Source organism: Pelodiscus sinensis, chromosome 4 (assembly GCF_052426305.1).
Source record: "Pelodiscus sinensis isolate ZL-2025 chromosome 4, ASM5242630v1, whole genome shotgun sequence".
Classification (NCBI taxonomy): Eukaryota; Metazoa; Chordata; order Testudines; family Trionychidae; genus Pelodiscus; species Pelodiscus sinensis.
In genome coordinates this window covers 78,874,605-78,898,821 of record NC_143055.1, presented here as the reverse complement: position 1 = coordinate 78,898,821, position 24,217 = coordinate 78,874,605, and the positions used below count along the sequence as shown (strand labels likewise).

Sequence of the window (24,217 nt, the reverse complement as noted above, 5' to 3'; positions counted from 1 at the left end):
TGTATGAAGAGAGGATTTTTAAATTCCCGTTTTATGGTATCCATAATGATTGCCAAGTGCTCCATGAGCTGAAAAATTTAATTAAATTCTTAAAACTATGTCTCCTAATGATTCCAAGTGGAAAACATAATAGATTTTAATTGAGTTACTTGTTTTCCCTAAAATTCTTATTTTAATAAGATACTTTCTTTACTTATTTATCTTCTTAGAATTACTCACCCCAATAATCTGGGTACATACAAAAGTTCGGCTAGTAATCTGGCTAAGAAATTGACAACCGGAGGTCATACAACTGTTCTTTTTTCTAAATTTATAAAAGTTTTATATCCTATTTATTCTTATATGAGCTTAAATACTGCTGTAGCCAGCAGAGCAAGAATGAACTGAAAAAACTGGTTGATGTGATCTCCACAATACAGTGACCTGAGCCACAATCCAGGGAAAGATTTCAGAAAATGGACAGAGGAGATGTAATGTGGGATACAATCTGCTCTTGAAGACCAGCGATAAGCATGCCAGTTAGGCCCTGACCTTGTAAACACTTTTGTACATACTTAGTTTTAAGCATGAAAATAATTTCAATAAAGTGAAGTGCCTATGTATTTGCAGGATTGGTGTGTCAGTGTGTATTACCACAGGTGCTGGTGGAGATGGGGAAAAAGGTAGACATCCTCCTTATCAGAAAATCATACCCTTTGAGAGTACAATATATGATCCTATGTGTTAGCTATCTCTCTCTTAGTGTTCTCCTGAGTGTTAATGAAGGCATCTTGTGGGACTGAAAAAGCTGTCAATGACTTCTCAAAATAGCACATCAGAGGTCAGATCTTCCTATCAAATTGAAATAATCTCAACCTTCAATGTAACCATTCTTATTTATTTTGATTTATACAACTTCCTGTAATTAAAATGGTTTCCTTGAATCTAAATGCACTCACTTTTGCAGCTGGTGCTGCCTCTAGTCTTTGCTGGTTCTGTGCTGTGCTGAGTTGGCCCTTCAGAGGTGGCTCTTCCTGACATTGAATGGGAGAAGAGAAGACTGTACTTTCACTGACTGTAAAATGCAAAGAACTCTACTGCAAACATGGAGGGAGAATATATCCCAAGTATGCCAGATGCCATATATACTGCACTTTGTAAGCAATTTGCAAAAATAACTCTCAGAGGAACTGTAGAAAAAGGTATACTACTGCCATCACCAGGCCACTTTCATAACACAATGAAAAACATTAAAAAGATTATAATTCAAAAGTTATTCACACACATTATTTACTAAATTTATCCTTGTGCTTTTTAACAAAGGGTGAAAAAAATACTAACCAGCCATCTTTCATATTCCTCTATAGCCCTTTTATCTTTTTCTTCCCTCTCAACCTGATGTATTTCTTGCTTTCTTTTCTCTTGGATTTTTTCTGTTTTCTTTTGTTTTAAAAATTCTTCCTTTTTCTCATTCCTAAATATGAAAAGAAATATAAAATACTACTCATTAAATTGAAGAAATGCTGCAAATTTGATTGGTTAACTAAACATCCTGTACAGTGCCATGAATTAACATTTATGTCTACTGACAAATTTGATAGCATAGTTTGAGCATAAACTACAAAGAAAGCTTACAAAAATCTTCAAAGGCCACCAACCAGGCCTGCCAACAGCAGCCAGGGACAAAGAGGGCAGTTGCCTTGGAACCTGGTGATTCCAAAGTGTCTTGGGGCTCCCATCTGCTGCTACTGCAGTGGTGGCCTGAGCCCTGGAGCCCTTAAATTGCTACTGGAGCACGATGGCATGCTCTGAGAGGCACTGAGGGCTGCTTGCCCTCTTCTCCCCCATCCTGCCCCTTCAACCGAAGGCCCCACCCCTTCTGGGAGCGTGGAGCCAAGATCTCCCTCACCCCATACCTTGCCCAGGGGTCCTGCAAGTTTGTTGGCCCCCATGCCTACCGCACATGCATAACTCCTCTGAATCATCAAAATATGTTCATGTATAAACTGTGTTACCCTTTGGTATTGTTGTAATCCTTTTCCTTCCTTCTCCCTTCCCTCATACTTTATGTCATCTCTAAAATTAGACTATAAACACTCAGGTACAAATCAATTTCACTGGTTCTGTAAAGCACACTTCTTGGTGACATTAGAAAAAAAAAATCTATCCAACAGACACTGGTGAATATACCTTCTTTGTCCAGACATTTTATGGATTTCAAAGAAACACAATAGACTATATTAAAACACAAAAATGTAGGACTTGCTTTTTTAATCCTGGTTCATTAACTGAGCATGTGATTGGTAGTACAAGATTCCATGCTACCCAATGTATCTCATTTTTTATTTGCATTATTCATTCTTTTCAAATCATTGGCCTTTCTTGTGCAGAGACTTTCAATTCAGCTTGTAGACAAATGAGAACAAAAATGCCGCTACCACCCTCACATTTGGGAACAATAGGCCTGAGCCTGTGAGCCTGCTAATCATCCTTTCCTCTCACTGGTTTTCATTGGAATGGAGGATTCTTCGGCCCCTTGTAGGTTCAGGCCCCCCCAAAAAATGATTTAATTCAGTGTATCATCTATTCCCTGCAAAATTATTAGACAAAGATGCTGGCCTATTCACAGTCACATATCTAAATCCTGTACAGTACCATTTATCAACGGCAGACATGCTGTCTCGTTTCTTCTCTGCAATAGCTTCCTCTTCTTTCTTCTTCTTCATTCTTTCAGCTCGTTTTTCCTTTCTACTTTGTTCTCTTAGATATTCTGCTTTCTTTTCTTTCCATTTTTCAAATGCCTAAAGAAGACCCCAAGCTCATTAGCAAAGTTGCCCAACACATTTGTTTCAAAATCTCCCTTACATATTTTCTTTTCCTGCCCAACCCCCTTTGTAACACTCATTCACAGGATTAGAAGCTCAGCAAAGGATACTGCTACAAGGAGCAGGAAGAATTTACTGCTCCCAGTTCATGAGAAAAACCTCTCCACTGCCAACATGTTTACTGGTCTGATTAATTACTTGATGTACATGGAACAAAGTATTTCCCATAAAAATGAAGTGTCAATAGAAAAATGTGTGTACATGCACAGGATGAGAGATTAGCTCCTGTTACAAAGAATATCTAGATATGAATTATCCCAAAGATTGGGGTGTTGAGATCTATGGGTATGATTGTTGTTAACAACTACATTTTTACTAAAGACTCTCTTGAGTTAAGTATCAGAGGGGTAGTCGTGTTAGTCTGAATCTACAAAAGCGACGAGGAGTCCTGTGGCACCTTATAGACTAACTGAAGTGTTGGAGCATAAGCTTTCGTGGGCAAAGTCCCACTTCGTCAGATGCATCTGACGAAGTGGGTCTTTGCCCACGAAAGCTTATGCTCCAACACTTCAGTTAGTCTATAAGGTGCCACAGGACTCCTCGCCACTCTTGAGTTAAGTGTCTGTTAGGTATAGATGTCTCACTGCCTTTTGCGCTTCTTCTTTTTTCTCTTCATTCAGTTCTGCTGCTCTCTGTTTCTTTAACTCCTCAAGCTTCTTTTTTTCAGCTAGTTTCTTTTTTGCTTCTTTTTCTTTCATTGCCTTCCAGGCTTCAAAAGATGCAAATGCTTCTTCTTTCTTAGCAGCTTCTTTCTACGTAAGAAAAGTTTATACTTCAAAAAACTTGGCATTTTCTAAATTCCTTCTCAAATATAGTGTTTGCCAAAGAATAAATAGAAGAAAACTAAAATGCAGAAAACATTCTTAATCAATGGTTTAGTTGTGATTTGAACTATTGTTCAAACATGACCAGTTTTTGTGACGTACAATATGAATAGGGTCTAACCAGATATACAGCCATGAGTCATGGACTGTGAAATCTGGTTATTTGTGAGCTTTTACACTATGCTATACAGATTTCATGGGTGAGACCAGCATTTCCTAAATTGAGGGCTTTGACAAAACTAGCTGCAGGCAGGTCATGAGTTTATTTTAGGGGAGGGGACGGTTCTATCTCTTATTTCTGCATTGACTTCAGAGCTGGGAAGCCAGAGAATGGAAGCTATTGGCCAGGTGCCCAGCTCTGAATCCAGCTACACTGCCAGTAACAGTGGAGAAGTAAGAGGGGTAATACCATACCACCTTTGCTTCTGCATGGCTGCCTTCAGAGCTGGGTGCCCTGACGTTTGCAGCCCCTGACTGAGGGCCCAGATTTGAAGGTAGCAATGCAGAAGTAAGGGTGGCAATACTATATCAGCTCCTAGCCATCAGCCACCACTCTGCAGCTGCTCAGCTCTTAAGGAACTGCCGCCGCAAGCAGCAGTACAGAAGGAAGGGTAGTAGTACCATGACCCCCCCCCCCCATTAATTCCTTTTTAGATCAGGATCTGTACAATTACAACACCATGATATTTTAGATTTAAAGAGCCAAAAATGCTTTTAGAATCTTATGACCATGAAATTGACCCTAGTGGATGTAGTGACTTCTACAAGAGTGTAAGATATAAAAACTACTATGACTCCCTTCTGAAGACTGTGTATAAAAACATTAGTTATTAAATAGGAAATATTAAGGGAATTTATTTATAAGATGAAAATGATATAATTGCATACATGCTGTTCTGAATATAGATCCTTATGTATAGCTGAATACAGAAATGTCAAGATAGAGCATGGAAATCTTCATATACTGCTTTAAATGTCATGGCTGAAATACAGACCATCCCATTATTATCATAATAAAGGCAACATCTATATTTACCCATGGATTGATTCTCTAGATATCAATTTTCTGGCCTTTGATTTAGTGGGTCTAGTCAGGAACTGCTAAATCAAATGCTGAGGGTGCTCCTGTCCATGCCATAACTCATTGTGAGTGTAAGGAAAGTTGATGGGAGTGTTTCTCTCATCAATCCCACACTGTGGGAACACTGCCAAGGTTTAAATGAAGGTACATCAACTCCAGCTACTCAGTTAACATAAGCTGGAATTGCATATCTTGATTCAAACTTATCCCCTAGTGTAGACCTGGCAAAAAATACAAAGATGGATCAAGGCTGTTGGTTGCAGTCAAAAAAAGCATAAAGAGAAACTGAAGGAACCTTCAAAGATAGATTTAATTTATATAGCATTCAGGAATTATAAAGGTACAGGGAAGCATGACTCACACCCTTCTTCCCTCCTCCCCCCGCCCCCCTCCCCAATCACATTCCCTGTGGCAGCCACAGGGATTAGGACATAAGAGCTATTACATCAGCTCCATTCCACATAAACTGGGGCAATTTTCTTATGGCTTGCTATAATGGCTTTAGAGATGCTTGTTAATGGCAGAGTGGTTGTAAAGTAGCCCCAATGAAGAGAATAATACCAGTTTTCACTATATTTAATTTATGTATGTTTTCCTTTTTTTAAAATATACCACCACAAATATTGCAATCATATTATTTTACAGTAGCAGTTGACTAGCTTCCATTTAATTAAATATTTAAATTTAAACAAACCTTTTCATTTGCGTTCCTTAAATTTTCTGCTTTGTTCCTTTTAATTCTCTGCAGTTCCAGCAGAAAGACTCTTTTCTTTTCCAACCAATCCTATAAGATTAAGGAAAAAAGCTGTAGCTGAAAAGTTAAGCACTAACTAGATCCTGAATCAAAGTAACTGAATATTATTGATAAAGCAACAGCTAATGTAATGATCATAAGCAATGCTGACAGTCTCTCTTTCTTACTATGTAACAATAATCATCATCACTGTATTTTATATATGCAAACTACTGACATTAGCAATTAAGCCCATCTGGATGAGTGAGATATCATTTAAATCATATTCTGAGGTTCTGCAGAACAAAATATATTCTGATCAAAGGTTTAAACTTTTAAACAGGAAAAAAAATTAGTAACTTTACTTTAACCAAAAGATTTCAGTATGGAAAGAAAAGAAAATTGAATGTGAGAGTTGAAGGACAGGAAAAAAGGAACTGTTTGATTTACCTCCAATGTTACAGATTTGGGAGAGGGAAAGAGGGTGAACAGAGCAGCACAAATGATATAACATTACTCCTTAAAATCTTCTGAGATCTTAGAAGAGTAATTGTTGAGAAGCAAAGGAAGAATCTCCATACAGGTACAAGAATAAGTTGCAATTACTAAACATTGTAATATAAAATATCTACAACCACTACTATAAGGTTTCCCATGGTGATTTTTGTTTTAAAAATATACTTTAGCCATTTAGGATCTATAGATTCACAAAATTTAGTTTTAAAAAAGCCTAACCTATTATATGTTTAATTCAGAAATATTTGCAGTGGAAAGTCATCAACCCACCTACCCACCTACTTGTACCTCCACACAGTTTTAGGTGACAGTTTTCAGGATATGGGCCAAATTTTACACATTTGTTCATGTGTTTAGTATGTTGTACTGAGAAGCTAAAATATCTTAATGAGACTATTTGACTTTAGAAACTGACTCTGAGTCAATGCACATAAAGCTCTTGAGACAGCATGACATTTAGAATCAATACACTATTAGTTAAGTGAATATGATTTTTCTAATGCAGAAACAACTTATGATTAATAAACAGATATGACTATAGTTGAGATTTATACTAATTTTCACTATAGAGAACAGCGGAATTCAAATAAAAATGTCCCCTGGAGGAGCAGCATCTAAGTTCTAACATCAAGTTCTTTTTGCTTTTCCCATGAAATGTGACTTTGAAACAGAAAATACAGGAAAAAGATTCTATAAGATACATATTAAAATTAAAAAAAACCTAATGTAGTAATAGAGATAATGTTATATTTGAAATCATTTTGCCAGAATAGTAAAACATAGATATGTATGTTTCTTTCTTATCTCAAATTACCATCTTGGCTCATATGTTTGTGAAACACAACGTTTTTTTTTTTAAGTCTTGAATTAAGAAAGGGGCATACAGATCTTGATTATAGTTAACAGGCTTCTATTCTTATTTGGAAGAATCTTTTCATATAGCCTTTGGATATACTAAAATGTACCTGATAAACAGCTGCTCGTAAACTATCTGCTTTGTCAAGCTCAGCACTATATTTTTGTAAGTGTTTATTGTCCAAGACCTTTAATGTTCCCAAGTATTGAGAAGATGTAGTTGTAGATGGAGGGATGTTTTTTCCAGCTTTCTTCAAATATGTAGAGGACAGAGACCTGTGAAGCATCAATTTGTAAATATATCAAAATAAGCTTTCAATTTCTTACATCAGATGCCAGGTAGAGCCTCTTCTCATTCAAGTTACATCTAGACTTTGCTTATAATCCTGTTTTCACATGCTTATACCTTTCCAGAGGGGAAAGGACTAAGAAAGAGGACACAGCATAGTGTCCATTTTTGCTTTTTACATGGGAGTTTAATCAATAATAAAACAAACTGCAGGAGTTACAAAAATTCTGCTAGTGAGCCCAACAGAGAATGTGAACTCCACAATCCCAATAATATCAGTTCAAAAGTATTAAAAGCCCATACATAGTTTAACCTAACAAGAGCATGTTGAGACAGGTACCAACTGTGGGTCCCATGGCACATACAGATGAATGTTTTAATAAAGGGCCTGTGGGTCCGACCTGTCAATGGAGCTATGGAATGTTGCCACCTCCCCTCCTCCAGCACCCTTCCACAGAAGGACAAATGTTGGCATCAGGCAGCATTCCCTGTAAGCTTCACACTTGTGCGGCTACTCAGGAGAGAGTCAAATGTCACCCAACTGATTAGCAGAGCACCCACAGTTAGTTTTTTTATTTCTACTGGTGCTGCAAAATTCACACATGACCCGGTGAACAAATAAACAAACAAACGTTCCACACATGGACTGAAAAGATTAGAGGAAATATTGGTGACAGAGTGACGGTGGGTGAGAGTGAGTGGCTATCGTGTGTTGATAATGTGCATCTTATCTTTCTGAAGAGATCCCATCAGATGGGATCAGATTCTAAACTTTGACATTAGTATTGTTTACTTACCTGCCTGATGGTTTCACTTTTTGAGAAAGTGTTTCTTTATTTTCAATTTCTTTCTAACAAGCCAAAAAAGAAAAAGAAAAATATTATACCCACTGTCAAACAATGAAATCAGCATATAGCCTGGAAATGCTGTATCAAAGGCTTTATAAAATACTAGAATGCAAAATATGAGTGCAAGGAAGGCAGACAAGTATTTTCTGCCATTCTCAGAGCTTGTTATACTCAACAAAAAATATGGCCAATATAAAGTCCACCATAATCTTACAAATAAAAGACCAAAATAAAGTATACCACAATCTCCATTATAGTAATTTACCCGGAAATATCATTATTTAGTTAGGATTACATTTTAAAAGTGTCTTGCTATATATACAGAAAATAGGGAGTATGTTATTAATTATTATTATTATTGATTAATTGTAGTACCACATGTGAAAGCAGGCTCTTTGCTGGCCAGGCCTCTCGCACGTATTGCCATCCAAGGAAAAGGTCAACTTCTCCTTGATGAAAAACCTTTACACTATGTAACTTAAAGACCAGCAAAGAACAGGAACCAAAACCAGATCTAAAAAGTTCATGTAATGTTCGTGCTGGTTGTGCTGACTGTGCCATGCCCGATAAGGCAGAAAAGGAAAAACAGGAAACCATCTCTCCCCTTTACTCCTGTCCCTTAACAGACAGGGTCTGCTAGCCTATCACAAAAAGCTCACTAAAGCTTTCTTTATAAAACAGCTTCCCCTCCTGTATCAAATTGAGGAATCCCGAATAAACATTGGAAGGCAGAATACGAGCCAGGTCTGAGGACTAATCACCCGAGGGCCACCTCCCACTCACCGAACGAAATGAGTTCCTGTAGAGCGTAACGTATACCAAATATAACGTACCAAATACATTGTTGTTATTGTTGTAGTTTGTGTCTCTGTTAAATGTAAGTATTGTTATCTGAAATTGTTTAGCAGTATTGTTAAGTAGTAGCATTAAGAGTTTTAGATAAACGATTAGTCTTATAAGTAAGACTGATGAAAATGTAACTGTTAATAATCCCTGGTCCCTTGTTAACAACTATTAGGATTTAGAGAAACCTCAAGGAATTTTCTTTACTGTATTGAATTTTGCTTATTAGTCATTCTAATAATTGATAAAATAATAATTTATACGTAGAAGTCCTTTAATAAAAGTTTAAAAGATATTTAGTAATACTTTGCCTGTTTCTGCGCCTCCCTGGGACTGGCCACATTTCTGAACCTTTTACTTTAACCCACACCACAGTGTTGAACGATCCCTAGTTATGGACTAGGAACCCAGTGGGGTAGGCCCTAAAAAGCTTACAATCTATGTATATTCTCTTTTTGCCTTGTACTACAGCTGACATTTATTATACGCAATACACAAATCATTTCTATAAACAGCACTTAAAATACAGTAAGTTAGATCTTCCTCTAGTATATACATCCCGACTGATCTAACCCAGATTATATCTCCTAAAGATCTCACCCAGTTTACTTTTAAATTCTAAAAGTGGATTTAAATAAGGCCAGTAAACCCAAATTTTGGTCCCTTTTATTTGTTGTTAAGTATTCATTGAATGTATGTTCCCCTCATATTCTAAAAACTGATACTATTTTGTAACCGAATTGATACCAGAGTCCAGGGAGTGGCTTTTAGCATTGATTCTATTACAAAATAGTGTCTGTACATATACAGGATAGAATCAACAAGTTAAGCTTACAGGATGTTGTTATAAATTAAGTTAAAAATGTACATGTATATAGGATACCTTGTCTGAGTACTCGGAAGTGTTCACTTCCGTCAGGTCTCCAGATTGATCATTCAGTGACATTTCCTTTATGCCATCAGCAGTGAATTGCTCTTCCAATGTTTGCAAATGTTCTTCAAGCTGGTCATCAGTTGATTTCTCTAGTTTCTTAGTTTTCTCATATACTGTAGTCATCATTAGTTCTATCACAGATGGGGATTGTCTGCCATTATTCTCTAATTTCAAAACACTGCAGTCATCACCTTCTGTTTGATCCTGGCCTAAAGTAAGGTGAAAAACCAATGAGATACGAGACACCAAGAGATGCCATTTTTCAGAAAAAGTCTGTGGTTTGTCAATTCAGGTATTCTGTTCATGGGACCTCCCTGGTCCAGCACTCTAGGGATCTGAGTGGTCCCTAACGGCAGAGTTTGTGGGACTAGGAGAGGTCAATGCTCCCCTCCTGATTGTTGGCCTTACTCCTTGATGCAGGCCAGCTGCCCCCAGCCCAGGGCTGGGGCTATGTTCCCCAGTGCACTGACCCTAGTCCGGGCTGCAATCCCAGGTGCCAGCTCAGACCGCACTCCCAGGCGCCAGCCCTGCTGCCTCAGTCCTGGGCAGGGCTATGCTCCCTGCTATGCCGCACTGGCCGGAGCTGTGCTGCCAGTCCCTGCTGGCCAGGGCTGTGCTCCCAGCTGCTGGCCCTGCTGCTTCCAGTGCTCCACACCCAGCCCCAGTTAGGGCTGTACTTCCCACAACACCAGCCTTGCACTCCCCACCAGTAGCCCAGCCCCCGAACCTGGCCAGACAGGTTCTCTGGTACGGCAATATCTGCAGTCCTTCTAGATCAGTGTTTCTCAACCTTTTTTTTTTTTTTTTTTTTTAAATAAGTACCCCTTAAAAAAAAACCATTTTTTAAAAATGTAAGTACCCCCAGTACCTACAGTTTTCAGACACACAATTTTTTTTTCTACCATAGCAACATATTTGTTTAAACTACTTAATTGTAGCCAGGCAATGAAATGTTTGGGTGTAAAAAGTACAAAAATAATAAAGCGCTGTAAAACTTAAAACAAAAATTCAGTTTTCTCCAAATTTCAGTTGTGTTGATGTACCCCACCCCCCACCTCAGAGACTTCTCTCAAGTACCTCTAAGGGTACTTGTACCACTGGTTGAGAAATACTGTTCTGGACCATGAATGTTGTCAGACCAGAGAGTCCTGGATTTTAGAGGTTCAACCTGTACTTACAATAGTCATGTATGAAAAAGCTTATTAAGTATGATACAAGACACATTATTTTCTGTAATGTGATGATGTCCTAGCATCTTCTGTACACTTTAATGACTTAAAAAAGAGTGTGTGTGCGTGTATCATATTACAAGTTAACATTGCTGCTGCAACAAATACATTTTAAATTTAAGGTAAGTAACAATTCTGTGATAAAACACCTCAGCAAAACTGTAAATTATTAGTTATCTGATCATATTCAGACAATTTTCTAACATAAAATGTAACAAAGAAACATTTGTATTGTATCAAGAGCTACTCAGGTGTTCACTGAAGTATTACAGACGTTTTTGCAAAACCTTGACAATAACACTTTGTATTTTATTTCTGATTTATATGCACTTTTTCTCCTTTGGAATAGGAAATTTTTGCTGGTGACAGTTTTCTATGCAGAACTTAAAAATATAAATCAAAGACTAAATGTATGCTTTGATTAATAATAATCATCATTAATTTTTAAAAAGTTGTTAAATGGATATTCCTAAGTGATTTCCACTATGATAAACATGGGATTTCTATATCCTTAAGGCAGTTTAAAGAAAAATCTATAGGAGCCACAGTATCTCTCAAATTAATATTCCTGTGCACATTTTTGGTTGAATTCTAAGAGAAGTGACAGGGGATTAGCTAGTAGATCAATGCAGCCATGGAAGATGCACTGGGCCTATAATTTGAGTTTAATCTAAAAACAAAGAATTGTAGATCTCTGTATGCTACAAGGGTGACATTTGGACAAGTTCTAATTTGAAGGTCTGAAAATCAAGATAGGACATCTGGATTCTATTGCTAGCTCTGACACTGATTTACTGTGTGCCTTGGACAAATCCTTTTATTTTTGTGCCACAGGTTGGAAAACGGAGATTATAGTACCATTTTCAACAATGCTTGGAGATCTCTAGTTGAAAAATGTTATAAGACAATCATTATTGTGATATCTTCTTTGCCAGATCAGATTATAGCACTCTTAGAACCATTCTGCTTTTTCCCTTAACTACTATCTACAGTATCAAGTTTACAATTCTCATAATCCCTTTCAATACCTTACTCAAATCTGCCCCAGACTCTCAGTATTGTTTGTCTACTGTATTTGTCCTCCTTTCTTGCTATACAGATGTCCTCATCTTCACTACTTTACTTCTTCCTTTCATGAAGGAAAATTGTCTCCAAACCAGTAAAAAAGGCCTCACCATCTTCTCTATGTTCAAAGCTTTCCAAAAGACTTGCTTCATCCAGAATGCCCACAAACATTAACCCACAGCAAAGATATGGATCAACTCAGGAGCACAAATTAAATATAAATATTACATGACACATTCTAAACATCACTGCTTATATGCTGCAGCCTTTTTTCACTCTTTGTCCATATTGTCTACATTATAAACTTTTTAGCGCAAGGACTTCCTTTTATACATATTCTATTGCACACCTCAGATCAGTGCCCTGTTTAAACATTACTACCCTTAATTTCCTCTATGAATCTGCCTCTTCATTTTATTGATCTGTGGTAGTCTTCCAGATTGTCAACTCTATTATGAGGTATAGATTCTCTGTTTCTGCATTGTACAACACAAACATACAACGGCCAGGTCTATACTGGTGGAAAAAATTGATGCAAGATAGGCAACTCCAGCCATGTGAATTCTGTAGCCGGAGTAAACATACCTTGCATTAATTTTCAGGGGCAGCCCCACAGCAGGAGATTGACAGGAGAAGGTCTATAAATTCATGACTGGTGTGGAAAAAGTTAATATTGAAAAGTTATTTACTTATTCCTAGAATATAAGAACTAGGGGGTCATCAAGTGAAATTAATAGGCAGCAAGTTTAAAACAAACAAAATGAAGTTTTTCTTCACTCAGCGCACAGTCATCCTGTGGAACTTCTTGCCAGAGGATGTGGTGAAGGCTAGAACTTTAACAGGGTTCAAAAAGACCTAGATAGATTCATGGAGGTTAGGTCCATCGATAGCTATTAGTCAGGTGGGTGGTGTCCTTATCCTCTGTTTCTCTGGAGGTGGGTGACAGGGGAGGGATCATATGAGGATTAAATCCCTCTGGGGCATCTGGTATTGGCCACTGTCGGCAGACAGGATACTGGGCTAGATGGAACTTTGGTCTGTCCCGGTATGGCCGTTCTTAAGCAAAAAAGTAGGTTGTGTCCACATTGAGGTTTCTAGTTACATGTACCAATGAAAGGTTCTGGCAAAGGATAGGCAGCTGGTTAACCCTGAAGCACCTCACTGCCACAATCTTCTAGCCATTGGAGGAGTCTTCCTGTGGAGGGGAAAGGATCCAAAGCAGGAAGGCAGCAGGAGACCATGCTGCTAAATGTAGCAGTGTAGACAGGGGCTGAACTTGGGCAAGAAGAAAATGTATAGGGTATACATTCACATGACTACTCACAAGCTTCAAGTAAATCTTTACTTGCTTATGTCATGTCCCAGGAACTAAACTACTATTTATATTATGGGGTCTATGTGAAGGTATAATATGCAGAATATAGGCCACCAAAAGTGATCTGTAGAATAGATGTAACCTTATTGATTACTCCTCTGCAACAAAATGACACCAATAAATCATTATTGTCATATGCTGATGCATACTGTAATTAGTCTCAGATTTCTAAAATAAATTTAGGGGATGGATTCACCTCTATCAGTGGAACCAAAAGACTACATTGATATCATGGACAGTAGTATCAGGCCCTCAAAAGTTGCTTATGCTAAGCTCTTTTATTATTTTACTGGTTGTATATATTCAAGCATAATGCTTCAATATGAAGTATTTTGACTTCTACCTTTTGAAGGAGAACCTTCTCCACACATTAACAAATTGGAATCTCCAAATGTTTCATCAGTTGAATGAAAATGAATAGGGAATGGTGGTGAAGAGCTTGTTAGCCATGGACCCTTAAAGCAGAAAATAACAGCATAAGCAACCACATGAACTATTCACACCAAATCAAAAATCAATTAACTTGCTTCTAAAACAGTTTTCTACGCAATACTTATTTAGAATTCGTTAAGAAAATTATGGCTCCTGTTTTCAAGGAAATGTGAAAGTAAACAAAACTTTTTAGAAAGGGTGTAAACTCACCACACATTAGGGTCAAATCCTGCCCTTTTAAATGAAGCAGATGGTTTGTCTACACTGCCCCACAGTTTGGATTTCAACAGAGTGGGATGAAAAAGTAATGTAAATGCAAACTAGGAATCTTTTTGTTCATTCCTGGAATATCCACACAGGGGAGACACAGGAAAGGACTATGGTACACCCTGATATTCACCCATACCCCTTCATTTGTGGGACAGGAGACATGGCCACAGAAGAGCAAAGATGCTGTCGGATGGGTCTTCTGCCATAAGAATCCTGCAGGTACAGATAGGCCCTTTCCTCATGGCAGAACACAGCTACAAGGAGTAAGATTGATCCTGCTGCTGTTTCTCTGAACTATTACATACTGCTGATAAGCAGCATATATGCTAGTCACTTTGAGACGTAACATAGGCTTCTACCCTTCTTTTGAAGAAAGGCTCTACGTACGGACATGCTAATTAGGTGTACTGTACTGCCTAGAGTATTTTTCCATTGTATTCAAGGAGGATACTATTCCCTATGACCTTCTTTCTACACCATCATCCAACTGTGATGCTGAAAGCAATATTTAGATTACTAAATTAGCTGTGTACAGAATTTTGGGAGAGTCATATTTAGTACTCTGTTCACAGCAAAAATAAATCTTTACACGAAATGTATTAGTCAAGTTAGATTGGTAAAAAAAAAAAGTGCATGAAAAGGGATGTAATTTTTTATAACAACATACCTCTAGGCTTGAAAGGATAAGATTTTTACTGGTAAAGATCTATTTCACTGAGCACACTCAAATCCACTAAAAACATCTCTGTCAATAATAGTTAAAATTTACAGCTAGGTAAATTAAGAAAAATGCTGCTTGTTATTTGCTTTGTACAATACACATATGATGCTGACAATTTATATTGTAATGGTTATAAAGCTTGACCTTTTTTGTTATGGAAAATGATATGACAGATAAATAAAAAGAGTGTTTGGGGAAAAAACCTTACAATGTAATCTATGTTATTCCAGTCTAGAAAAGACAAAATATATGTAGAAAAATAGATTAATATTTATGTGCAAAGCTGATACTATAATAATACTCTTACCTCAGGACTAGGGCTTTCAGCAAGGGCCCTTTTCTCAGAAGTTATTTTGTCACTCAACCTAGTTAGGGATGATGGTGCAGAAAATGAAGATAATCTGCAACTAGAAGAAGCTTTGTCTTCTGCCCTGGTAACATCTTTGTCTTCTATATGACTGCTTTTTCTTAACACGCTTCTTGGTTGAGGTGCTGGTTTACAACGATCATCCAGAGTAGAAATGCTGACATTCTCAGCTGACAATAAATATTGTTATTTCAGCATCATCCACTAAAGATATAAAATTCTAAACTGAATAAAGTTTTGTCAGTTTGACTAACATTTACGGATGAATCCCTATCTTCTGTAAAGCAGCAGTAGTCACAACAGGTCAATGATAATTATATCTTACAGGCAGTCCCCGAGTTACGCAGATCCGACTTATGTCGGATCCGCAGTTACGAACGGGGTTTGCTGCCCGTCTCCCTGGTCTGCTGGAGACCAACAGACCAGGGAGACAGGGAGCAAAGCGGAGCAAAGCCGCGGAGCACGCGGGCAGCGGACAGCCCAGACGCGCCACGGCTGTCCCGCTGCCGGCGTGCTCCTCGGCTTTGCTCCGCGGCGCGTCTGGGCTGTCCCGCTGCCCCCGTGCTCCGCGGCTTTACTCCGGACGCCTGTGGTACAGCAGCTGGGGCGCTGCCGGTTGGTCCCGTAGCGCCGCTCTGGGCGCTACGGGACCAACCCGGCAGCACCCCAGCTGCTCTGCTCCAGGCGTCCTGATTCAGCCACTGCTGGTCAGTTTCAGCAGCGGCTGAATCAGGACACCTGGGGCAGAGCAGCTTGGGCGCTGCTGGGTTGGTCCAGTAGCGCCGAGGAGCGGCGCTACTGGAGCAACCCAGCAGCACCCAAGCTGCTCTGCCCCAGGCGTCCCCAAGTCAGCCGCTGCTGAAACTGACCAGCGCTGACTACAAGAAGCCCGAGGCAGAGTTGCTTTGCCACGGGCTTCCTGGAATCAGCCGCTGATCAGTTTCAGCAGCAGCTGACTTGGGGACGCCTGGGGTTCTTAAGTTGAATCTGTATGTAAGAACTGGCGTCCAGATTCAGCCTGTTGAAACTGATCAGCGGCTGATTCCAGGAAGCCCGGGGCAGAGCAACTCTGCCTCAGGCTTCCTGTAGTCAGCCGCTGGTCAGTTTCAGCAGCAGCTAAATCTGGATGCCAGTTCCGACTTACATACAGATTCAACTTAAGAACAAAGCTACAGTCCCTATCTTGTATGTAACCCGGGGACTGCCTGTATTTAAAAAAAACGAAGTGTCCTGAGGCTTGTACTACAATGAGATGACAACAAACTGGAACAAATGCAACCAAGTACAAGAGAGAATGTGTGGTTCAAAATGATGTCTTCAGAAATTTTAACCAGAGTTTTGAAACTTTGAATGTAATCTAAAGAAACAGGCCAGAAGTTGATCTTTCAATTTACTATGTTCTCTGTACATATTTAGATATACACTTTGAATATCTGTTTATCCGGAGCTAGGAGGACAAGTCCAATAGACTTTAAAGGCAGGAAAAATCACATATCTAGTGCAATACTGCTCTGGGAAAACCTTCCATTTTGATCCTACTCTATTCTTATCATAGCTCCGTGGGACTCATTTCATAAACCCATCTGCTTCCCTCTGTGCAAAGCAGAATAGAGTAAATTTGTGGGAAAAATACAGTGAGAATGGTGCTGGGAGGGGGCAGGTGATCTCTGGGATATTTGCACCCTTTTATGCATCAATCTCTGTCCCTTTTGTAAAAATCAGGGCTCAGTGGTCACACAGAAATAAAGTGTGCTGCAAAGGAACGGGGTGGAGCACCCTGAGAAAAGCTACTACATTTTGCATTTTCCCCAGACAAGTTGCAAAGCCTTCAAAGCAGTACTAAATTAATCCTCCTTTTCCAGTAACCTCATTTTCCCCAATCCACATCTATTCCCAGGCAGCCAGTGGCAGTAAAATATCCTGCCTGACATCTTTCATGAAGACTAGATTCCTTCAGAAGAGACGGAATACTGAAATGTATTGCTTGCTGTGTTCCTCTGCATGCTAATCCATAATCAAAATGGACTTCCAAATCTAGAGTTAGCCATGAAAATATTCATGTCTGAACATCTGGAAGCAATGGTACAATATATAAGCTTAGTGCAATTTTCTAAAATATCATAAGCCCTATAGTGCAGACAAGAGTGAAATACATCCCAGTGAACAGGGCTCATCAAGGCTGTTTAAAGACTAATTAAATTCTTAGTGGGAGGAAGGACTTGCAAATAAACAAACTGAATTTACCCTCAATAAGCCATTAGCATATCAAAGAAAGAGGCCATGAAACTTATCCTTATTACAGGAAGTCACTGGCCAGAGATTAGATCAAATGGTCTAAACACGAGATAATTTAAAACTGGTTGCCTCTTGGAGATGGAAAGCAGGTATTTATGTAGTTGCTTTTCAGATAAAGACTATCTGAACTTGTTTGTCCAAAATAAGATTTTCAGATTAAAGTACCTGAAGTTTTGCTGCCAGCATGTGTGGGGGGGAGTGGGCAATTACATAGTGTTTGCTACTGTTAAGTCATGCACCAATCACTGAACTTTGTGTTTTCTCATCATTAACAGGAAATGGGCCATGAATTTATTTCATGATAAAATATCATTGACATATGGCAAGTTACTGCATGGCAAACAGTGCACAAGCTTGCCATGTAGAAATGTTGCTTGTGGACACTACTACAATGTTGTGAAAGTCCCAGAGTGCAGCTTACTATATACTACACTCTGTTCTCTTTTTTGGACTTAATGTTTTTCAGTAATCCTCTTTATTTGCCTACTATTTGTCAATTTATCTAGTTACTTATGGCAAACAGTTGCTGAATATTAAAAGGAGCACTTTAAAAATTAGTTAAAAACTCTGATCCTCTTTAATATTAAAGATATTAAAAATCACACCTATACTTTTCATTGCCAAAATTAGTTATTTTAACATATCATAATATAAATACACAAATAGCAGCAACAATATTCAAAATGCTTTCTTTTTACCTGATGATATATTTTTGATTCTGTACTCCCTTAGCTTTGGTACTGGTTTGTTTTCAAATTCATGTTGAATAATTTCTTCCCTTTCATTCTGCAGTACAGCCATATATGATTGATTACAGTGGTCACCTTCACTATCATCACAAGTTGACTCTTCAGTGAATGAACATTCTGTTTCATCATCTCTGCCATCACTCAAGTTCTGACTTTTCAAAATCGTCCTCTGTTGCTGTTTCACTTCATCTAATGGTGAAGTCAACTCATCAGCAATTTCACTTTTCAAAAGAGCCTTTTTCTGAGCAATCTCAAAGGCAATTAATTTCTTAATTATGTTTTCAACAGCTGAATTAGTGTCTGGAAGTTCTTCTAGAATGCCCAAAACCAATGTATTTTCATCAATTTCTATATTAGATTTGTATTTGATGTATAAAAGGGATACAGCAATCTCATATTTTATACCAGAAGAAAATGTATTATGCAGCTCTGCCCTAGCCAATATCTATGTCTTTAACTCCTATTCTGTTGCCCCTCAACTCCACTGTACTTGATTTCCTTTGCTTTTTAATCCCACTCCTGTTTCCTGCCTTTTTCCAATTTTGAACCCTGAACATAGAATGTCCTCCCAGTCTTCATTAGTTAATTCCAGCCACTCATCAGATTCAAGTTCCTTCTAAAAACCCACTTGTCCATCGCTACAAGGAGTTAACTTTTAAAAAAACATTTTAAGCAGAAGAATGAAGATGGGCACATACTATACATTGCGATTCCTTATGCCTTTCTATTGTTACACTCATTAGTTGTGTCCAATAGAAATTTACATTGTAAACTTCACAAATAATGTATGGCCCCATCCTGTTTTGTGTAATGCCCCGAGTATAGTTTGGATATGTTTTATAAAACCTTGCCCCTGTTATTTCCATTTGATCTGAGTAATTTCAGGTAAAAAAAGGGTGACTAAAAACCTCAGAAGTATCAAACTAACACGTGTCAAATGCATGAAAGGACTTGCTAAGAAGTCTGTCTATAAAGGAAAGTCTGGTGTTTGTACATAAGCATAAATCAAAAGACCTAGCAGATATGAGTAAAATCAAGGTATCACAATGATGAAGATCTTAGAATCACAGAGTCATAGAACACTAGAACTGGAAAGGACCTTGAGAGGTCATAGAGTCCGGTCCCCTGCCCTCACGGCAGTACCTAAGTACAGGTTGACAGTCTTTATTCCGGATTTCTCTAGATTGGCAACACTCCTGATCCGGCATTGTTAGCATGACCCCATGTGGGACCAGGAGCATTGCCAGACTAGGGCAGGTGGAGCGCAGGAGTCTCAGGCTACAGTGGGGTAGCTGGGGAAAGCCCCTGGTGCTGAGATGTTGGGGAGAGCCTTGGCATGGGACTGCTGGGCAGAGTGCAGAACTCCAGGTGCAGGGCCACTGGGGAGCACGCATGGCAGCAGCAGGACTGTTGGGTGGAGTACACAGCTGCTGGGGAAAGCCCCTGATGGCAGCAGGGCCACCAGGCAATGTGGAGCCCTCCCAGGTGGGGGCACAGCCATGGGGAAAAAGCGGAGCCCTGGGTGAGAGCAGAGTCGCAAGGGCGGTGGGGGCAGGTAGTGGAGCTCCCCTCTCCCATGGGGAGAACAGAGCCCCAGGTGGCAGCAGGGTGGCCAGAAGGAAATGTGGAGACCCAGGTGCATTGACCTCCCCTGGTCTGGCAAATTCCCTGGTCAGGTCCAACTTGAACCATCTCATCCCTCTCTTAAATTACATTATGACATTTAAAGCCACAAATTCCCTTAACAGATAGAACTCCAAGCAGAGTGGATCTATTAGGGCTTAGTCTGCATAATAATAACAATAACAACAACAAATCCTTAAACATTATATAGAACCTGAAATGAGGAAAAACAAAGGCCCAATTGTGCACCTACTGATATCAATGGGAATTCTGATCCTAACTTTATTTAGCAGGACAGAGTACATAATTCATGAGTTGTCATAATTTGGAATCTTGCTACATTAAACTATACTGGCTCTTAAGGATCTTTAGTGGTTCATCAGTAAGGGGGGGGAACACACACACAAAACTGCTGCTATTTAACATACCATCTTCATCACTGTCAAAGTCATCTGAGTATTCAGAAGTTTGCCTTCTTGCTGAACGAGCAGAAATCGCTTCTTGTAACTCATCCTGAAATATTTTAGCAGATAACTTTTATTCAGAAGGAAAGATCTATTACTTGAAGTTCAACACTCATTCTTCTTATTACCAAAATATGTTTTGGGACAGTAAGGGTGCATCTACACTGCAGGGCTTAACTCGAAATAAGCAATGCAAATTGAGGTACGCCAATTGTGCATCTTATTTTGAAATAGCTTATTTTGAAATAGGAAGAGTCTACACAGCACTTATTTCAAAATAGAGCACTCTTCCTTCGACTTCCCTTATTCCTCATACAACTTCTTACAAGAGTCAGATTAAGAAGTCCTCTAGTTTGACAATATTTCGACACTATTTTGAAATAACTGCCTGCTGTGTAGACGGGGATTAAGTTATTTTGGAATAGCTTTAGTTATTTCGAAATAGCATTGCAGTGTAGACATACACTAACAGATATGTATTTTTGGTGGTGAGTGGGAGGGGGTGAGCAAACTAGTATAGTGTAGGGTTTCCCAAAATTTTGAAAGCTAATTCATCTTTTAGGAAAATACCACCAGCTGGATCCTTCTCTCCATCTTTGCCACATGCTGATAAAATGTCTTTGTTTATTTATCTTTTGAGTATCAAGCCCAACATCTTAGAACTCCATGCTTGTTCTTGCCCACTCTTTGAAAAATATTTGTCTAGTTAACAAATCACTTGATTGGCAGTCAGAAGACATGGCTTGTTTCTGATATTGCCCTATATGTGACACCGGGTAAGTCTCTTCAGTCCAGATCCAAAGGTACTTTCACAAGTCCGTACATTTAGGTGCCTCAGAAATCACCAGAATCCACAAAATCTGAGTTAGTTACCAAAGCTCCCTATACAGTGGAAAGATAAGCATTTAAGAATTGGATCTACAAAAGCCAGCATATTAGGCAATTTCCCTCCTAACATAACCAATAGCAGAGAGAGCGTTTTCTTGCTAAAAAATTACCAGCCATTAACAACCTGGAAGCAGTCAGACCCTCCATTAAAGTGCATATAAACTTCATCTTGTCACAAAGACACTACATGGGTCTTAGTGCTCAATATCTCTGCTCTTCCTATCCCTATTCTGACAGCTTCAGACGGGTAGCCGAGTTAGTCTGTAAGGGCTCATCTAGACTGAGCTAAAGTGTCAAAAGAGGATATGCAAATTCCACGGCATAATACATAAACAATAAATAAAACTATTTATTGTTTTTTAAGTTTTTCCTGTTAGGGCTCATCTAGACTACGCTAAAATGTTGAAAGAGGATATGCAAATTCCTGCGGAATCCCTTCTTCCAATCTCACTTTTGAAAGCAGAGCTTTCAAAAGTGAAAATAGTTTGGACGTGGCTTTTTTGGCGACCCCCTGGCCTTTTTCAAAAAGCCGCTTTTCCTCAAATAATGAGATTTACGTGGCTTTTCGAAAAGTGAGGTTCGCTGAAAAAGCCGTGTCCAAACTACTTTCACTTTCAAAAGCTCCGCTTTAGAAAGTGAGATCAGAAGAAGATACGTAAATTCCTGTGGAATTTGCATATCCTCTTTCGACCCTTTAGCATACTCTAGATGAGCCCTAACAGGAGAAACGTAAAAAACAATAAATAGTCTAGTGGCACCTTCAAGATTAACAAAACATGTAGATGGCTTTATGGGCTTTCCTGGGCACAACCCACTTCTTCAGATGAGTATTAGAAGTCCCAATCCAAGAATAAATAAGGAAAGGGGGGTGGGGAGAGGAGGAAAAAAAGACAAGAAAGGAGGGGAGGAAAAAAGAGAGAGAGACAGTGAGTAGATGGTTCAAATAGTTACAAGAGGCTGATAAGAACAATAAGCACCTCCATTGTTTGGTTGATTGGTTAAGTTATTAGCATGTGGAAGGTAGTGTGCCAGTCAGCGGATGTCCATACCAAATGGTAACCAGGACTGATTACTGTATGAAGGCATAAGAGTACATTTAAAATATAGAATCAGCTTAGAAATACTGATTAAGAAAATGTAAAACAGAAGAGCTGCATCATGTATGCCGTATTTCATTCTGTATTCAGCAAGACAGCTGATTTGCTTTTATTTACAAAGTTTTTGCAAATAAACCTAACAAGCATCAGAGTATATTAAAAAACCTGTGGCTGACATTTTTTATTCCCACATTTAGTACTTTTAATTAGGTACCTTCTGCTTGTCCAGTTTTCACAATCTGGCATGCAATGGAAAACACGCTCAATTTTCTTTATAAATACATTTTAGAGGAGTGGTTTTTTTTTTCAAATGCCATTTGCCACGTTTGAGTTCAGCGATTTGTCTGGAAGGGGTGAGCAGAAAGGGGGAGAGAAGAGAAGGGGGAGACAGTATGGAGGGAGCAGAGCCTGGGCAGAGTGAAGGATGGAGTATATGGGCAGTGCCACAGGCTGAGAAGCTTACCTCCCCAAGCAACAGCATCAACCATGGCCCATCGGATTCATACAAAAATTATCTACCCAGAATTTGTATTCTGACATTCCTTGTTCTTATTGGATTAACATAGATGTTTTACCTTAAACTAGGAAAATTATTACCTACATTTAGGAGATCAAGAGAACCTCAGCATAATTATTCTAAAGAAACACAAAGAAACTAAAATGAGAATATCAATTCTACTTTTAAGATGGGAAAGTATTTCTGTTTAAGTGTTTTCTTTTCTGGCATATTGACAGTAGAGTTGTTTTAGTTTCTGTAGCACAAAGGCCAGGTTTTTCATAGAAACTTTAGCCAGTACAGCAATGTTATTTAGCGGTGACAGTTCCACAATGGCAAAAACATCATTGTCGACGTATCTGCATAAAAGTGCTTTTAGTTCACTTGCCAGACTGGTATCACGATAAAAGCAAGGTTTTTTTTACGATAAGCTGTACCTGCATTAAGAGGCGAGTTTGTCAAGTAAACTAGTGTAGATTTGACTACATTTTTAATCGGATACTTTGGGGCAAAATAGTTTACCTGAAAAGCCGTTCTCTTGGAGACTTTGGGGCTCTTGGCATAGGCTAACGTGGTGCCAATATCAGACATGGTGGGGAAACAGTCCGGAGAAATGACTCTGATGCAGTTTCTATTTGTTTTCACGCACTCAGCTCTGCGATGCAGTGAATTCAAATCTCTCCTGAAAATGTAAACGAGGGGGCGTGATTAAAGCCGGGATCCACCGCTCAGGGCAATTCATCTGCCCAGCTCCGCTCGGGCGGCCCGGGGCGCTGCAGGAGGCGCCGGGGAGCAGTTCTGTGCAAAGCACCGGCGTGGCCCCGGGCAGGTCCGCACTGCAGCGCGCGCATCAGCGCTGACCCGCGGGAACCCGGCCCGGGGCCGGAGCGCTCCGAGAAAGCCCCGCCCCCGCCGCTCTGCCCCGCCCCTCCACACAGCGGCCCCCACCTCCCGTGCCTGCCTGTCCCGTGCCCGCGCGGGCCCGTCCAACAGGGGCTCGCTCTCGGCGCTGCGCAGCGGCCGCTCCGCTCCAGCAGTCGCCGTCGCAGCTGCATTGACCAGCGGGGCGGAGACTGAGCCCCAGCGGGGCCGCTCGGCCATATACGTTACCTAGCAACCCAGCAACACAGGAAGTGACGGCATAAACAGAGCCGCTGCTGCTGGGCGGGTCCTCTCTCCTGCCACTCGGGGCGGGGTTACGGTCACGTGCCAGGCTCTGCGTGCTAGAGCGTCTGCCCTTTGCCGCAGCCGGGCGGGGAGCTGGTGGCCCTGGGGTCGGTCTCTGCGGATCCGCGGGCACGGCCGGGGTAAAAGAGGCTTCCGCGCGGCGGCCCGGAGCCCTAGGCTGGCTTGTTACCG

The 24,217-nt window shown here is 39.8% G+C and overlaps 1 protein-coding gene across 7 annotated transcripts in view; it reads right to left on the bottom strand.

Moving 5' to 3' along the window:
• Positions 1-23,969, bottom strand: part of MAP9 (microtubule associated protein 9) — a 29,622-nt gene extending 5,653 nt beyond the window's left edge. Inside the window, exons 1-14 of one of the 7 annotated variants that reach the window (XM_075930106.2) lie at positions 23,816-23,969; positions 23,381-23,540; positions 20,342-20,426; positions 18,240-18,479; positions 15,187-15,416; positions 13,800-13,911; positions 9,737-9,996; positions 7,960-8,012; positions 6,984-7,149; positions 5,464-5,553; positions 3,449-3,616; positions 2,635-2,780; positions 1,321-1,453; positions 939-1,013 (exon numbers count right to left, since the gene is read on the bottom strand). In XM_075930106.2, the coding sequence (XP_075786221.1) occupies positions 939-1,013; positions 1,321-1,453; positions 2,635-2,780; positions 3,449-3,616; positions 5,464-5,553; positions 6,984-7,149; positions 7,960-8,012; positions 9,737-9,996; positions 13,800-13,911; positions 15,187-15,416; positions 18,240-18,479; positions 20,342-20,426; positions 23,381-23,540; positions 23,816-23,913 (2,016 nt within the window). In that variant the 5' untranslated portion in view covers positions 23,914-23,969. Of the gene's footprint in view, positions 1-938; positions 1,014-1,320; positions 1,454-2,634; positions 2,781-3,448; positions 3,617-5,463; positions 5,554-6,983; positions 7,150-7,959; positions 8,013-9,736; positions 9,997-13,799; positions 13,912-15,186; positions 15,417-18,239; positions 18,480-20,341; positions 20,427-23,380; positions 23,541-23,806 lie in introns of all 7 variants that reach the window. The other 6 variants (XM_075930105.2, XM_075930103.2, XM_075930104.2 and 3 more) reach the window with 6 other exon arrangements.
• Positions 23,970-24,217: the final 248 nt, after the last annotated feature.